A 19,274-nucleotide genomic window follows, 5' to 3' on the forward strand; every position below is an offset into this window, starting at 1 on the left:
ACAGTACTGGCCGAAACCCCCACATGCAGAAGCAGTTCTCTTTATGCTCTTTTTCACAGAAATATCTGTCTTGGAACTATTTGGCGTTTCTTTCTATAAACTGATTAAAATTCCATGTAATTTCTCAAGCTCGACTGTGGAAGTTTTCCCTCTCTTTATGTTTTGACATAAAATCTACCATAATTGTTCAGAGAACACTAAAAATATGCAATAAAATGAATATTCACTATTATTAAAATACAACAACAAAAATAATACATGCAGAATAATGCACTCAACAAATGAAAAACCAAAATACAGATGAGTATAAACAAATTAACTTTACGCAGGTACCATTTCACAATTAAACTATAACAACATTCTTAATGTGTTTGCGTTTTAAATACAAATGTGTTATGTTAGTAATTGAATTATATCATTTGGTTAGATTACAATATAAATTACAGGACTGTTGTGTTTGCATTTTATATTCAAATGTCTCATGTTATTAGTAATTGGATGATGTTATCTGGTTAGAAAACAAACTCCACTCGCCTAATCCGGCTGACAATTCAGTTGAAAAAGACAGGGGCAAATCTTCAGCTCACTTAGTATATATTTGTATATAATACAAACAATCAAAGCATATATACAGATAAAACACAAACTATCAAAAAGTTTTATTTCAGTATGCTATATGATAAAAAATTATCTAATATTTTGCTTATGTAAACATTATTTTTCAACGCAAATTAAGAAATTATTCTGGTTATGTCCTCTCCCATCATAAATATGAGCAAAATCTAGAATAACTCCTTGAAGTAATGACAAGTCACTTTTCATTAATATGGAGATTAAGAATAATCTTATCCCTTAAGAAAATCATTTTTGAAGGATTACAAAGAGCATATTTGGTGAAATTTATCATACCATCTAGAATAGTTTAAATAAATTGCTCAGTATCTGAGTGAGTCTATTATTTCTCCCATTATCACAAAAGGGTTGCCAAAGTTTTTGAAATTAGGACATAAGATGGAAAATACAATAATGAAATCTTTTTACAAAAATAGTACTTATAAAAATAACAATGGCAATGAAAATTGCCATTTTCATTGTGAAATAATCATCATCAATAAATACACTGAGGAAATTCTACATAAAAAAAAAAGAAAAAATATCAACTGATGAAGATCCCATGTCTAGATGACCTTCCATCAACAAACAATGATAATATTGATGCAGTTCGTACTATGGTTAATAAGTGTTGCATCTTAACTATCTGAGATTGTTGAGGAAATGAGTATCGTGCTAACATCACTCAAGACCTTCTTAACCATGCTATGCCAATGTTGATTAAAATCTTTTGGAAAACATTATAACAGGAGATGAGGGTGGGAAAATGATTACCCAACAAAAAAAAATCTGCATAAATCAGTCAAACACAAAGATGATGATGGTGTGTTTTTTTTACTAGAAACGCTTGATCCATTATGAATTTTTTTCTACATGGTCAGATAGTAAACAAGGAATTCTACGTAGCAGTTTGTTTGGTGTATGAAGAACAGTGTACACAGAAATATGCTTGAGCTTTGAAAAAATTGAGCTTGATGTTGCACCATGATGTGTGACATTATTATTTGCCATTATCTAAAAAAAACAAAAAAACAAAGGCACGGTTTGAACTGGTGTGCCTCACCCTTTCTACTCTTTAAATTTAGCTCCAGCATACTTTTTCTTGTTTACTAAATTGAAGGTAACCAGGTAATCTTGAAAGGATATCATTTTCAAACATAAATGAGATTGAGGAAAATATGAAACAATGGCTGCCACATCATTCCCAAACATGGAAGAAATGTTGCAAGTGGTTTATTATTAGCAAAGGAGTTATTTTGAAGTGTATAAGCCTATATAGATTTGTAAACACATTAATAAAGTTTTTATGGTACAAGTTCGGATTTTTATTCAACATTCCTCATTTTAAATGTTCAATTATGTGTAGAACATGATAATATAATATGGGTTATGCAATTGAAGTGCTTGATGATAGTCTGTCTGATTCACAAAATGAAACAAACTATCCCATGATGTAAATGAAAAATAAGATGGTTGTTGGCAAATTTTGTAATGTTTTTAATGATTACCAAATGTTTATTTTTTTGCAACTAATTTTTATGGGAAATATTTTTTATATTGTTTTACTTAACCTATGAAATGTGTTAATAACTCAGTAGGTTCATAATTAAAAAAAAAAACAAACAAATTTTATATATATATATATATATATATATATATATATATATATAATAATATTTACAAACTAATATAATTTCAGTTCAGCTAATGAATATGACTCACTGATAGAATTATCTATAACAAATTATTCTCCCAGATGACATGAATGTTTTCCCACATATGAATCTCAGAAATAAACAAGTCAGAGAATGGGGTAATTTATACATTTTTATTCCTAAACAAGCAGTTTTGAAGGGAATTAAATGAACAAGGGGAAACCAACAACGAAAATTCACAAACCTTTATTTATATAAATGTTTTCCCAGGTTAAAACGTAAACAAGTATTAATATAATGCTTGTTCTATTCACTCATATGCTATTTTTCATATTCAGAAACAAAGAAATGCCATATATAGTGAAAAAAGTAACATTTTGTTTTGAAGTATAAATAATTAACAATGCAAGAAATACTTTGCAATGAAAAAGGAATAACATTGATCTTTTTCTAAAATTCATCAACCCATCAAAGTTAATATGTACAGAAATATTTGTTTTATATATGATTTTCCAAAAAAAATGCCAGATTAAACAAAACAAGATCAGTGATGATTTGTAAGATACTCTCTTAATAAAGACTTTTATTAATATAAAAACAGAGGATACGCAAAAAGTGTATAAGAAAAAATACAAATGATATTTGTAAAAAGTAGTAGAATAAAGTAAGTTTAAGTAATTAAAATCTAATCTTATGAGTTATATTCCAGCCAACTTTGTTAAAAGTTGTGAAGTCACATGTTGCACATGAAATGATATGTATGTTGTCTTGAGTGAGTATATTTTATGTGCTTCATTAAACAATGACATATTTCTATTAACACTTTTAACAATACATTCAATAAGAAAGATTTACTTATTTCCTGTGTCGATTTTTGATGTAGCTGATCTTTTAATTTCTTTTAGTTCATCAACAGGTAATGTTCCCGAAATGATTTTGCTTCTAAATCCAACCAGTTCATACATTTTATATTCTAACGTTTTGAAATGTTCACTATGTGTCTGTAACAGAAAAAAAGAAAACGCAAACAAAATAGAGAACATGAAAATGTAGAAAATAAAAAAGAGATATGTGGTTAAATAAAATGAAAAAAGAATTATAAAAGGGTCTTGTGTTTTACTGTTTGCTTTATTCACTCAACTGTAATAGAATGTACTGAATAAAGTTAAGTCAGGTTTATAATTAAATTATAGATTGGCTAGTATTAGAGAAGTTAAACATATCTTAATACACTTGACATAGTTATTCTGGCTGAAATTTATACACTTTTTTGTAAAGAGATTCAAGTTTGCTCCTAGCAAAGCTAACAGTTCTTTTTTATCTACAAAAAAGCACACTATAACTTTGTCACTATGAAGTTTCTGTTTCATGATTCAATTTTGGATTGGAAAGTACATAGCAGGTATATTTTAAACTGTAACTTTTTTTAATTGCTATAAATATTCAGGATTAAATAAAAACCTAATGAAGAAAAATCTTATAGAATATTTTATACTGAGTGAACTGACACACTTTGGAAGAATACAAATAATCTAGAATCAAAATTCTAGCCACCATATTAGTCCATGTGCATCATCCTCCTCATTTATATGAGGATGGTATAAAAACCATTTGTTATTAACCAACTTTTAGTACGGAAATGATAAATAACTTTTTATAATTACATTTCTTAATTATATTGTTTGTTAAAACAAAACAGTTGTTTGTTTACTTACCACTCTGTGTTATGAAATTACAGTAAAATAAAAGGACAAACTTACAAATGATCATAAGATATGTTATTTCCAATTTCTATGGTATACTATATATGTTATTGTATATGTTTCTATACTATAATGTAACATGTTTTCTATAAAAAAAAAAATAAATAATACTTTTGCTGAAAATATTTAATCATTATTTACACCATATAAATAAATAAATATATATATATATATTGCCTTTCAATAAATGTTGGATATAAATATATATATTTATATAAAATTTATTTTAATTTTAATAATAAAAATGCTTCATTTCTTGAAGCATTTACAAGATCGAAGTGCATTTCTCACACATCCACTTAAAACTGGATCTTTACACAAACTATGTATGAAATAGATGCATATTTACTTTTTTGTAGATGGTCTTAGGTATAGGGAATGGCTGCCAAATTTTAGCCAGTATCTTAGAAGAACAATCAATATTTGTTGCACAACTATGAAAAGTGGGATAATAGTACAAGTAAACAAGTAGCTTGACTTCATTGAATCTTAACACTGAAAATGAAGCTTACTACTACTGATAAATTTTTTGAAAAAAAAAATTAAAAAGAACCATATTCATCAAATAATAAAATATTTTATGTGCTTTTCAAAATTAGAACACATCCTGAACCAAATTTACAAATTTTATAAAAATTTTAATTTCGTCAATGGCCAGTTAGATAATTTCATTTATGAAATAGCCAAAACTAACATTAAATGTCATTACCAGCATTAAAGTAACAATGATATTTCATCTCTCATGGCCTTTTTTAAAAGTATTTATGCGACAAATGTAGAATGTATTCTACTTGTACATAGGCTAAAAGTAAACACTTTATGGAGTAAATTAAAAGCAAATGTCTACCTGGAGAAATACATACTAGTAATATAGGCACAATCAGAACCTATGAGGTGAATTAGTGTGGCATTAGTTTGTACTTAAAAAAATAACAATCACATAATTTTTTTAAGGCACTGTAAGAATGGGATCTCAAATTTTTATTAATACATCATCTTCCATTTTCTTCTAAATCTTACAAAAGCAGTAAAATAATCAACTATCAAATAAACATTTTGAAGTGCGTAAAACATCATTTTAAAATAAAAAAAACCTGATTTCTATTCTAAGTAGTTGTAAAAGTGTTAGTCTTATGAAAATATTAAATTATGTAATCTAGCAATCATCAGGAATTGCATCAAAGTGACAAGTCACTAACTATCGGTGTTTATGGCAAATTGTTTTATTTATGTTCTATCAGAAGGCTGTGCAATTGATTAGACACAGTGGCTATTATAGATTTATGGAATTACCTAAATTAACCTGCAGATGTGAAACTAAAAAAAATAATAGTAAGGAAATTTTTGATGAGAATAACCTTTTACATTTAATAAAATCCCCAGATGACTAAAAATACTTTAAGACACAAATGTTGATTTAGGTAATGACCCACTAATACACAACAGCTTATAAAACTATTATATCAGATACTTTTTATTAATTAAGAAGCAACAACCATAAAAGACAATACAAAAACTGACAAAAAGAGTGAAGAAGCTCCCAGAAATTACTGTCAAGGATATAGGATTTTATAAATATTGTAGCCATTTTCTTCACTTAAGTAATTAAAAAAAGAAGTAAATTCATAGATAAAAGTGAACTTAATTAGGAGTGAATTTACTGCATCACTTACCACATAGAGATGTTTCCATAGAACTCCCCATTCTCTTAAAACAGATGTTAACTCTTGAACTATCTGAGGCTGCTTTAACGTTAATACCTCTGTTGGACTGTAAATTAAGAAAAACTAGAAGTTATTACTATATTAAAAAAAAAAAAAATGAGCAGATTATAATTAATAATATTTTAGATCACATCAATGAGTAGATTTTACCAAAACTGTTGAATTTAGTAGGATTTATTCCTACTGATTTGCAGTTTATTCTCAAGTGATCTGAAAGACAAACATAAAATATCTATTTTTTTTTTTTGTCTTGAGTCATTTGACTGGTTTGATGCAGCTCTCCAAGATTCCCTATCTAGTGCTAGTCGTTTCATTTCAGTACACCCTCTACATCCTACATCCCTAACAATTTGTTTTACATATTCCAAACGTGGCCTGCCTACACAATTTGTCCCTTCTACCTGTCCTTCCAATATTAAAGTGACTATTCCAGGATGCCTTAGTTTTTTTTTTTTTTTTTTTTTTTTTTGTCTTCAGTCATTTGACTGGTTTGATGCAGCTCTCCAAGATTCCCTATCTAGTGCTAGTCGTTTCATTTCAGTATACCCTCTACATCCTACATCCCCAACAATTTGTTTTACATACTCCAAACGTGGCCTACCTACACAATTTTTCCCTTCTACCTGTCCTTCCAATATTAAAGCGACTATTCCAGGATGCCGTAGTATGTGGCCTATAAGTCTGTCTCTTCTTTTAACTATATTTTTCCAAATGCTTCTTTCTTCATCTATTTGCTGCAATACCTCTTCATTTGTCACTTTATCCACCCATCTGATTTTTAACATTCTCCTATAGCACCACATTTCAAAAGCTTCTAATCTTTTCTTCTCAGATACTCCGATTGTCCAAGTTTCACTTCCATATAAAGCGACACTCCAAACATACACTTTCAAAAATCTTTTCCTGAGATTTAAATTAATTTTTGATGTAAACAAATTATATTTCTTACTGAAGGCTCGTTTAGCTTGTGCTATTCGGCATTTTATATCGCTCCTGCTTCGTCCATCTTTAGTAATTTTACTTCCCAAATAACAAAATTCTTCTACCTCCATAATCTTTTCTCCTCCTATTTTCACATTCAGTGGTCCATCTTTGTTATTTCTACTACATTTCATTACTTTTGTTTTGTTCTTGTTTATTTTCATGCGATAGTTCTTGCGTAGGACTTCATCTATGCCGTTCATTGTTTCTTCTAAATCCTTTTTACTCTCGGCTAGAATTACTATATCATCAGCAAATCGTAGCATCTTTATCTTTTCACCTTGTACTGTTACTCCGAATCTAAATTGTTCTTTAACATCATTAACTGCTAGTTCCATGTAAAGATTAAAAAGTAACGGAGATAGGGAACATCCTTGTCGGACTCCCTTTCTTATTAGGGCTTCTTTCTTATGTTCTTCAATTGTTATTGTTGCTGTTTGGTTCCTGTACATGTTAGCAATTGTTCTTCTATCTCTGTATTTGAACCCTAATTTTTTTAAAATGCTGAACATTTTATTCCAATCTACGTTATCGAAAGCCTTTTCTAGGTCTATAAACGCCAAGTATGTTGGTTTGTTTTTCTTTAATCTTCCTTCTACTATTAATCTGAGGCCTAAATAAGTAAATTTAATTTACTTTCTTCATCATTAGCATTCTTATATTTTCTACGTTCATCCATCAGCTGCAATATATCGTCTGAAACCCAAGGTTTTCTACCAGTTCTCTTTATTCCGCCTAAGTTTGCTTCTGCTGATTTGAGAATTTCCTTTTTAACATTCTCCCATTCTTCTTCTACATTTTCTACCTTATCTTTTTTACTCAGACCTCTTGCGATGTCCTCCTCAAAAATCTTCTTTACCTCCTCTTCCTCAAGCTTCTCTAAATTCCACCGATTCATCTGACAACTTTTCTTCAGGTTTTTAAACCCCAATCTACATTTCATTATTACCAAATTATGGTCGCTATCAATGTCTGCTCCAGGGTAAGTTTTGCAGTCAACGAGTTGATTTCTAAATCTTTGCTTAACCATGATATAATCTATCTGATACCTTGCAGTATCGCCTGGCTTTTTCCAAGTGTATATTCTCCTATTATGATTTTTAAATTGGGTGTTGGCAATTACTAAATTATACTTCGTGCAAAACTCTATAAGTCGGTCCCCTCTTTCATTCCTTCTGCCCAGCCCGTATTCACCCACTATATTTCCTTCCTTGCCTTTTCCAATGCTTGCATTCCAATCTCCAACTATTATTAAATTTTCATCTCCTTTTACGTGTTTAATTGCTTCATCAATCTCTTCGTATACACACTCTACCTCATCATCATCATGGGCGCTTGTAGGCATATAAACGTTAACAATCGTTGTCGGTTTAGGTTTTGATTTTATCCTTATTACAATGATTCTATCGCTATGCGTTTTGAAATACTCCACTCTCCTCCCTATCTTCTTGTTCATCACGATACCTACTCCTGCCTGCCCATTATTTGACGCTGAGTTAATTACTCTAAAATCACCTGACCAAAAGTCGCCTTCCTCTTCCCACCGAACCTCACTAATTCCTACTATATCCACACTCACCCTATCCATTTCCCTTTTTAAATTTTCTAGCCTACCAACCTTTTTTAAGCTTCTAACATTCCACGCTCCGACTCGTAGAATGTTATTTTTTTATTTTCTGGTGACCCCTTCCTTAGTAGTCCCCACCCGGAGATCCGAACGGGGGACTATTTTACCTCCGGAATATTTTACCAAGGAAGGCGCCTCCATTATTGTTATGTGAAAATGCAGAGAGCCACATTTTCTTGGAAAAAAAGCAGCTGTAGTTTTCCATTGCTTTCAGCTGCGCAGTACTCAGAGGACTGAGTGATGTTGATACGGCCGTTTAAGTCGTCCTGACTCACGCCCCTAACAACTACTGAAAGAGCTGCTGCCTTCTTTCAGGAATCATTCCTTAGTCTGGCTCTCAACAGATACCTCTCCGATATGGTTGCACCTTCGGTCCAGCTACTCTGTATCCCTGAGCACTCAAGCCCCCTCACCAACGGCAAGGTCTCATGATTCATAAAGGAGATGCCTTAGTATGTGGCCTATAAGTCTGTCTCTTCTTTTAACTATATTTTTCCAAATGCTTCTTTCTTCATCTATTTGCCGCAATACCTCTTCATTTGTCACTTTATCCACCCATCTGGTTTTAACATTCTCCTATAGCACCACATTTCAAAAGATTCTAATCTTTTCTTCTCAGATAATCCGATTGTCCAAGATTCACTTCCATATAAAGCGACACTCCAAACATACACTTTCAAAAATCTTTTCCTGACATTTAAATTAATTTTTGATGTAAACAAATTATATTTCTTACTGAAGGCTCATTTAGCTTGTGCTATTCGGCATTTTATATCGCTCCTGCTTCGTCCATCTTTAGTAATTCTACCTCCCAAATAACAAAATTCTTCTACCTCCATAATCTTTTCTCCTCCTATTTTCACATTCAGTGGTCCATCTTTGTTATTTCTACTACATTTCATTACTTTTGTTTTGTTCTTGTTTATTTTCATGCGATAGTTCTTGCGTAGGACTTCATCTATGCCATTCATTGTTTCTTCTAAATCCTTTTTACTCTCGGCTAGAATTACTATATCATCAGCAAATCGTAGCATCTTTATCATTTCACCTTGTACTGTTACTCCGAATCTAAATTGTTCTTTAACATCATTAACTGCTAGTTCCATGTAAAGATTAAAAAGTAACGGAGATAGGGAACATCCTTGTCGGACTCCCTTTCTTATGTTCTTCAATTGTTACTGTTGCTGTTTGGTTCCTGTACATGTTAGCAATTGTTCTTCTATCTCTGTATTTGTACCCTAATTTTTTTAAAATGCTGAACATTTCATTCCAGTCTACGTTATCGAATGCCTTTTCTAGGTCTACAAACGCCAAGTATGTTGGTTTGTTTTTCTTTAATCTTCCTTCTACTATTAATCTGAGGCCTAAAATTGCTTCCCTTGTCCCTATACTTTTCCTGAAACCAAATTGGTCTTTTCCTAACACTTCTTCCACTCTCCTCTCAATTCTTCTGTATAGAATTCTAGTTAAGATTTTTGATGCATGACTAGTTAAACTAATTGTTCTGTATTCTTCACATTTATCTGCCCCTGCTTTCTTTGGTATCATGACTATAAGACTTTTTTTTTTAAGTCTGACGGAAATTCCCCTTTTTCATAAATATTACACACCAGTTTGTATAATCTATCAATCGCTTCCTCACCTGCACTGTGCAGTAATTCTACAGGTATTCCGTCTATTCCAGGAGCCTTTGTGCCATTTAAATCTTTTAATGCTCTCTTAAATTCAGATCTCAGTATTGTTTCTCCCATTTCATCCTCCTCAACTTCCTCTTCCTCCTCTATAACACCATTTTCTAATTCATTTCCTCCGTATAACTCTTCAATATATTCCACCCATCTATCGACTTTACCTTTCGTATTATATATTGGTGTACCATCTTTGTTTAACACATTATTAGATTTTAATTTATGTACCCCAAAATTTTCCTTTACTTTCCTGTATGCTCCGTCTAATTTACCAATGTTCATTTCTCTTTCCACTTCGGAACACTTTTCTTTAATCCACTCTTCTTTCGCCAGTTTGCACTTCCTGTTTATAGCATTTCTTAATTGCCAATAGTTCCTTTTACTTTCTTCATCACTAGCATTCTTATATTTTCTACGTTCATCCATCAGCTGCAATATATCGTCTGAAACCCAAGGTTTTCTACCAGTTCTCTTTATTCCGCTTAAGTTTGCTTCTGCTGATTTAAGAATTTCCTTTTTAACATTCTCCCATTCTTTTTCTACATTTACTACCTTATCTTTTTTACTCAGACCTCTTGCGATGTCCTCCTCAAAAATCTTCTTTATCTCCTCTTCCTCAAGCTTCTCTAAATTCCACCGATTCATCTGACACCTTTTCTTCAGGTTTTTAAACCCCAATCTACATTTCATTATCACCAAATTATGGTCGCTATCAATGTCTGCTCCAGGGTAAGTTTTGCAGTCAACGAGTTGATTTCTAAATCTTTGCTTAACCATGATATAATCTATCTGATACCTTGCAGTATCGCCTAGCTTTTTCCAAGTGTATATTCTTCTATTATGATCTTTAAATTGGGTGTTGGCAATTACTAAATTATACTTCGTGCAAAACTCTATAAGTCGGTCCCCTCTTTCATTCCTTTTGCCCAGCCCGTATTCACCCACTATATTTCCTTCCTTGTCTTTTCCAATGCTTGCATGTCAATCTCCAACTATTATTAAATTTTCATCTCCTTTTACATGTTTAATTGCTTCATCAATCTCTTCGTATACACACTCTACCTCATCATCATCATGGGCGCTTGTAGGCATATAGACGTTAACAATCGTTGTCGGTTTAGGTTTTGATTTTATCCTTATATCTAAAATAATTTCCTAATTCCTAAAAATCCTAATATCTAAAAGTAATTCATTTTGCACCTAAACAATCCATGATATGGTAATATTGATAAAAATTAATAGAAAAGGAAAGAAAACAAAATTGGGAAAAGACACCATGTCGGGAAGCAAGGTGGGAAATCTCATTGGATTTACAATGCATACTGATGTATCGATTCAGCAATGCTATTAAACCTGCCAAAGCATGGCAAAAGTTACAATGCCTTTAAAGAACACATCAGAATTAATTTAAAAAAAGTTAGTTCATTTAAAAAATTCCAAATAACTTTCAACTAATAAAAAAGTCTGTAATATCTGAATTTGTATTTTTAATGATAAGGGAGATATTAAAAAATAGTACACTTACATTATGCAAAAAAATACCTCCAGACATATCCTACTTAATAGGTTAATCCATGTGATTTGTAATAATCTATAGTCTCTTCTGAATCAATTTTCCTTCATCCAAGATTGTACATTTTTATCCACTTTTATCCTACAATAATTATGTGATGGACAACTGACAATGAGTAAATAAGGTAATTTGAATGAATTTGAATATCTATTTTTCATGATACGATAAAAAACAATCTTCTTAAGAATACTAAAGGTGCTAGTTTTCAACAAATGTTTGATAGATACGACCCAGTAGTACTGTACTCTCTTACGGAATAAATGAATTTCAAATAAATTCATCAAAATTATCTTCACGGAGCAAGTCTTATGATGCACAGAGGAGTCTTCAACAGTGTTACTAAAGCATTGTTATTTTCACCTACGTTAAGGTGATATTTTAAGTTTTTAATTAAACTTATGCATTATTCTACCAAATAAAAGTATGTAAATTACTGAAGTTCTAAAAAAAACAAAATAGATATGCATACAAGGTACAAGAGATAAACTAAAACTATACATGCTTTAAAACTATACACTTTCAATAGGAAAATAATATTGTGGTAGTTATATTTAATTTATTTGGACATCTAATCTATTATCAGTCAAACTAATATAATGCATCATATAATATCTAGACTAGACTTACTACATATGCATAGACCATCCAAGTATTTAAACCAAAAACTGTTAACAAAACTGAAGAACATAATATTGTCAGGGGCCAGCAAGAGATTAAATGGTAGCATATTGATTTTTTTGGAACAAGGTTCTGGAAATGTCCATGAGCAGCAAAAAATCAAATGCCTTGTCAGTCAAATTTTACTCTTTTACATATAAAACACACATTTAAGCAAAAATGGAAGGTCATGTTTTTCAGAGTATAACAATAAATTATTGTTATAAATTTTGTAATGTTGTAAAATAATAAAATTTACTACAAATAATATTACATGGTAACTTACAAAAATTAATACCATCAAATTTTAGGCAAGAAAGAATTAAAAATACATGAACACGAACACTAATAATGTATTTGTGAAATTACCACAAATACTTTTGAATTAATTTACGAATAAAATGACTAAAAATGTAATTAATACCTTTAATTCTTTGACAACTTAATAAAATGTCTAATAAAAAAAAAAGTTAAAACACAAAAATTAAAAAATTGGATATAAAAACAGATACAAATAATAGGTAAAATTCACAGAATAACACAGGACTAAGAAATACTGACCCTGATTTGTCAATAACACTCTCCAAGATATGAATATAACATTTTGGAAAAATGCCACACTGAGAGCGATTCTTTAACGAAAATCCAAAGTACCAATCCCCATTCTCTCTCAGTATTTGCACACAATCTCCAACAGTCAAATGAATTCTGCATTGTCCTTCCTGATTAAAATTATGGATAGCTGAAAAGAATAACAACAGAAGGATAAAAAATAACAGAAAAATCAAATTTTTAATGTAGAATTCACTTTAAAATAAATCCATACACATAAGCAAAAAAAATGTACAACTGATATTCACATCTTCATGTACCATTCTCACTTACAAAAATAAATATTCTACAAATTAAAAGAAAATGATTTCAAATAATGAATTCTACATTTCAACTCATGTACACAAATTTCAAGAAAAAGAATATGGTGCATACTTAGAATGTATGGAGGAATTCTCTAGTAAAAAAAAAAAGAAATAGTGGGTAATTTTTATCATTCAATTTTCTTTCCTCTATTTTTTCAGTTTGAACATGGCTAAGTTTTTTAATATTTCTATCCTCTAGTCTTTAAAAATTGTTCTGCTATGAACTAAAAATTTCTCTTTCTAGATCCCACAACCACCCTTTTTCCTCCCTTTCCCATCTTTTATGTATGTATCAGTTTTTATGAGATAATCTGTTTTTCTTTTTTAACAAAACAATATTTTGATACTAATAACTTGTTTATTTAATAATTTTTTATATTTATATTTATTATGATTGAAAAATTATTCAAAAAGGAAGTAGTAGCTATTTTAGTTACTGTTACACACACCAGAATAATTTACAGTGATAGGAACAAAGTAATAAAGACTTATAGCTTAGCATTTACTGGGATTTAAATCCTACATGGCAAAAAGCACAGGAAAATCCAAGCTGCATTATCCAATGAAATTTATAAATACAAGTACAGTCCTTTTCATTTGGCATTAGAATGATTTAATTAATTATGACCTTAGACATGGCACACAAGAGAAAAAGAGATGGTTGATGAACAAGATTGTGTCCTCTATGGTTTTCTGATTACTGAAATTGATTTCTCATCAATAGATACTTTAATATAATTAATTTTACATCTGATTCAAATTAAGAAACATTTAAAATTTTCAAATGAGAAATTTCTTTTCAAAAAGCGATTTTTCTTTAACAAGCTTATTGCCAAAAAAGCAATTAAATTTCATTATTGAATTTTTTTTTAGTTCCAGTGACATTATTTGTAGATCTCTAAACAGTCCTGTTGCGGTTTCCTAAAAAAACAACAGCTCTTATAAATTTAATTCTTGAAATTTATCCACATAAAATATCAGGCATATTGAGCTTCACTTGCACTGCTTCATAAATATTAAGGTCTACCAGACACAACTATAATGGTTAACATATCAATACTTTCAAAACATCGGTCAACAAAACAAATTGTCAAAAGTTTGGATCTGTTTGATTATGGATTTCAAGTAACTCTCAGAAATCTACTGTCTATTGTAATCATTGTCATAAATGGAGTGAAGTAGAGAAGAATGATGTTTAAGATTTAAAAGCCTTCAAAATTTTAAGCATGATTCTTCAGGATATTTTAGTTCAAACGATGCAATCTACATCAATTTTTAAGAATTTTTATGACAAAATGAGCAATCAATTTTGTATTTTCTTCAGTATGAGTCAATCATGACCACCATCCAGTTTTGCAATGTATCTCCAATTATTTCTGTTAAAAATTTAAACATAATTGTTGCATATGTATCAAAGGATCTGATAACCCAGTAATAAGTGATTATGAAAGGTTCAGCAGTATTTTTATCAAGTTTCATCAAAATTGAAGCAAGTATACAGTTGTTTAATGGTGACCTTACATGATATAGTAAACTACCATAAACATTTATGACTACTTGGAAATCACTGCAACATTGGACAGACACTAATCAAAGAAATAATATTGTACAACAAAACATTAACATAATAAAATCATAATATTTTTTATAGTAAATAAAATAATCCACTAAAAACATAGATTGACTTAAAGAACTGTTGTTTGTACCATCCTCCAGTGTGTTTAGTGATAATGCAAGTACTTTTATGTCCAAATGTTTGTGAAAATATGAGTATCCAAGATTATCCAAGAAATTCAATTTTTTTCAGAGTTGTTAATTATTATGATCTTATTGTTAAAGGATTGTTATCTCAATTAATATTCACTTCAATAAAAAATACATATAAAGAAATGTATTAATATTACTGATACTAGTGACATCTGATGGATATTATATATAAACCAAGGCTTGCTATGGATATTGATTAATGAACTTTCTGGGAATGAAAGTTTTATGCTTTATTTATAATTCAGTCTGTCCTTATCTATTATTGTCCATTTTTTCACCTTTATTCACCTTTATTTTCTTATAGGATTTTCCCTAGAAAATTTCTCTCCCAACAATGCAATGTTATATAATGCTAGACACCATAGTTACAATTATGTAGTGTTTGCATACATCAGGTTGGAGTATACACGGATATGAGAGAGATTTGATCTCATTCTATCATTCAAACACATAAAATAAGATCTTACAAACAAAATAAAATATAAAGATAATATACAGAGCGTTTCTAAAATGGAAGGCCGGCTATATGTTTTCGGATTCACTTGTAAAACTAACAACAAATATCCTTAAGAAAAATGGCAACTTCTCCTTCATCAAGTAATAATTTTCTTAAAATAAAATTTAATGTTACATAATAATAAAACAATATTAATTTTTCACTTTTGAATAATTTTATACAGTGACTATTACTGCTGATCACGTTAACAATGTAAAAATGAAATTTCTTTTAACAGGAGTGGTGTTCAAAACTATCACAACCAACATATCTGGAGCGACGAGAATCTTCATGATACCTTCCGAAGTAGCCATCAATAAAGATTTTCCCTGAAAATATGGGCACGTATTTTTAATGACTATCTTTTGGGTCCTGTTATTCTATCAAATCATTTAGATGGAGAAAACTATATTGCTCATTCTATCAAAAATCTTCCACATTTTTTAGAAGACCTACCTTTACAATCTCCCTCTATGAATCATGAGACCTTGCCGTTGGTGAGGGAGCTTGAGTGCTCAGTGATACAGAGTAGGTGGACCGAAGGTACAACCTTATCGGAGAGGTATCTGTTGAGAGCCAGACTAAGGAATGATTCCTGAAAGAGGGCAGCAGCTCTTTCAGTAGTTGTTAAGGGTGTAGGTCAGAATGACTTAAACGGCCATATCAACATCACTCAGTCCTCTGAGTACTCTCAATTCCCTCCCTGAGGGGAGGAGATCCCGCCATTGTAAGCATGTCCGGTCGCTAAACCACCCCCTCCATTCCTTGCCAGTAGTGGCTTTAACGGAGATCATCTTCTTGCCCTCGTACTGATCACATTCCACATGTTCAGTCCGGCCTCGGGAGATATGCCACTGATGCAGATGCCCCGAGGGACATCTACATCGGTAATTCCGCCACATTAAATCGCCTTCCGAAGAAGACTTGGACACCTAATGCTACTATGTAGCCCTCAAGAACTAAGCTAAGAGCCTACACACAGAAGTGCGAACCCCGCGCCTAGTTCTACTTATTAATGAGCCAATTTCGTGAATGTCTTGAATTCGAGCTAATGTAACAACAACTTCCCACAAAAAAGTGTTGATCGCAACAACAAAATTTAGACCTAGTTCTCTTAATGAACCCAGCTCTGGGTTCATTAACCGTCTGGGTTCAGAGTCCGGGTTCAACCCGGACTCTGGTCTGGTCTACCGGGGAGAGGAGAATAAACGCCTACTCCCGCTCAGCTCCATCATGGAGTCCCGCGTGACATTCACCTTCATACATTAACCGCTGTCGAATTGTACTTCTCTTGACTTCTACCTGTGGGGCCAATAAAACATATTGTTTATTCAATTCCAATACTTAACATTGAGGATCCAAAATGAATTTCAAGAAATTAGGAATACTTTCGAAATTTTTAAACATTTAAGACAATTTCTCAGAAAAACTCTGGAGACTTGTGTAATTTCTAATGGTGGAGACACTTTGAACACCTCTTATAACTTTTAATAATTGTAAACTGTTCATTTAACAAAAAAGAAGTATACCTATGTTCTACAACAATTAATGTAAAGTTATCACAGGTAGTTTGTTTTATTTTTTAATTATTATGTCTATTATTGTGAGAAAATTATTACTTAATTTGATAATAATTTACAATACTAAAATTAAAAATAAATAAAAACAGTATTTAATCGAATTGAATGTAAAATGGAGGACATGAAAATAGACAAAAAATTACATCAATTTTCTATCTGTTAACTGATTTTACAAAATAAAATGTCATTCTGTTAAAAATAAAAGGATTAATATTTTAGCAATAACATACATTTTGATAAACCTTATATTTATGCAGCTATAGTAGACTGAAAGATAAACATGGCCACCATTTTGTAATTTGAAAAAATATTTAAGTTCTGACTTTTTGCTAATTTTAAAACTTTATTACAAAGATGCTTACCAAATATTAATGTGATTCCTCTAACCAAAATTGAGATATCAATTTTTATATTAAAATACAAAATGTCGAACTGGGGAGAACAAAGGAGAAATTGCCATTTTTGCTAAGGATATTTTTTGTTTACTTTTACAAGTAGAATCCGAAAAAGTATAATAGCCAGCCCACCATTTTAGAAACACCTGTACTATATATTAACTTGATATAATAATTATTTCAAATTATATAATTAATAATATATAATTATAAAGATATTTTATATATATACATTTAACATGAAAATAATGTAGAAAAAAAATACACCAATTTACACATTTAGTGTCGCACCTCGAAAGAAATGCCCTAATTGCCCCCAACAATGCGGTTTCTGCCAATGTAGATCAGCTATTGATCATGTAGTTGTCCTGGAATCTGTTATTCAAAGCACTCTTCTACTTTGCCAATGCCTGGTTGCAGTATTTTTTGATCTCCAAAAGGCACAAGACATGGCTTGGTGGAGAGGAATACTAAATAAACTACATGAATGGGGTATGCAAGGAAATCTCCTTGCATTTATCAGGGGTTTCCTCAGCAGTCTGTTCTTTTGAGTTCCAGTTAGAATGACAATATCTGATAGTTTTACACTAGAAAACGGAAGACCACACAGGGAAGTATCCTAAGTGCTACTTTATTTGCTGTAACCATAAATAATAAAATAAACTGTGTGTAAAAACCCATTGTGTTCTTATTTGTTGCTCCAAAATACTATAACTTGTTGAAACGTGGTGTAAAATGACCGGGTTTACGTTTTCTCTGAGAAAATGAAATGCATCTTCTTTTCATGCTTGAGGGATGATGCTGACCCTCAAGTGTTTTTACATGGTGAATCAGTTAAAGCATACACATGGGTGAGATTTTAAGGATCGAGGTTTGACCAACAACTAATATGGGCAACAAATTTAAAGGAGCTAAAGGTAAAATGTTAAACATGCTGAGAGTTTTATCCAATACTTGATGGGCAGCTGATCGAGTATACATGTTGTGCTTCTACCGAGCTCTAGTCCATTCCTGCTTGGACTATGGCTGATTGGCTTATTCATCTGCTTGATCTACCCCTCTTAGAATGCTATATGCAGTTCATCATTCATTCATCCATCCTGCTACAGGTGCATTTCATTCAAGTCCTGTGGTAAGTCTACTGGTGGAAAGTGGTGAGCCATCCCTTTCAGATAGTAGTAATCAAATTATGTAGCTCATATTAAATCGCAACAAAATCATCCAACTTTTGATGTGGTGTTCTCTAACCAACATCTGATTTGACACCAACAACAGCCGAGATCTATTGCTCCATTAAGCAGCAGAGCTCACCGCCTTTTCTCAGCTCAAAACACACAATCACCTCCAGTCCTTCCTGTTGTTCCATGTTATTATCCCCCTTGGCGGCATACTTTTGTTAATTACAGCTTTGATCTCTGTCACTACCATAAACAGAACACAAATCTGGTTATCTTACAAAACGAATTATAAATAGAGTGAATGCAGATGCTATAGTTTGTACAGATGGCTCTGGAAACGTTAATTCTGTTTGTTGTGTTTTTGTGGTTGGCAACAGAACACACATGTTTGGCCTTCCCAGCATAATCATTATTTTCATTGCGGAATTACATGCCATCAATAAGGCCTTACATATAATTAGCCACAAATTTTGACATGTTTTCTTTGCTCAGATTCCATGAATGCCTTACAGGTGATTAATGAAGTGTACTCTTTTTTTCTCTATTTAGCCTCTAGAAACACCATAAGGGATTACTTCAGAGGATGAATGAGTATAATATTTATAAATGTAAATGAAGTGTAGTCTTGTACAATCTCAGGTTGACCATTTCTTGTGGTTAA

General features: G+C 31.3%; 1 protein-coding gene across 1 annotated transcript in view; it reads right to left on the reverse strand.

The window, feature by feature from the left end:
* Positions 1-19,274, reverse strand: part of mbc (dedicator of cytokinesis protein myoblast city) — a 220,438-nt gene that overhangs the window by 184,531 nt on the left and 16,633 nt on the right. Inside the window, exons 2-4 of the mRNA XM_075376562.1 lie at positions 12,842-13,022; positions 5,704-5,800; positions 3,123-3,268 (exon numbers count right to left, since the gene is read on the reverse strand). Of these exons, the coding sequence (XP_075232677.1) occupies positions 3,123-3,268; positions 5,704-5,800; positions 12,842-13,022 (424 nt within the window). The remainder of the gene's footprint in view (positions 1-3,122; positions 3,269-5,703; positions 5,801-12,841; positions 13,023-19,274) is intronic.

This window comes from Lycorma delicatula, chromosome 1 (genome assembly GCF_047948215.1).
Source record: "Lycorma delicatula isolate Av1 chromosome 1, ASM4794821v1, whole genome shotgun sequence".
NCBI classification, from domain to species: Eukaryota; Metazoa; Arthropoda; class Insecta; order Hemiptera; family Fulgoridae; genus Lycorma; species Lycorma delicatula.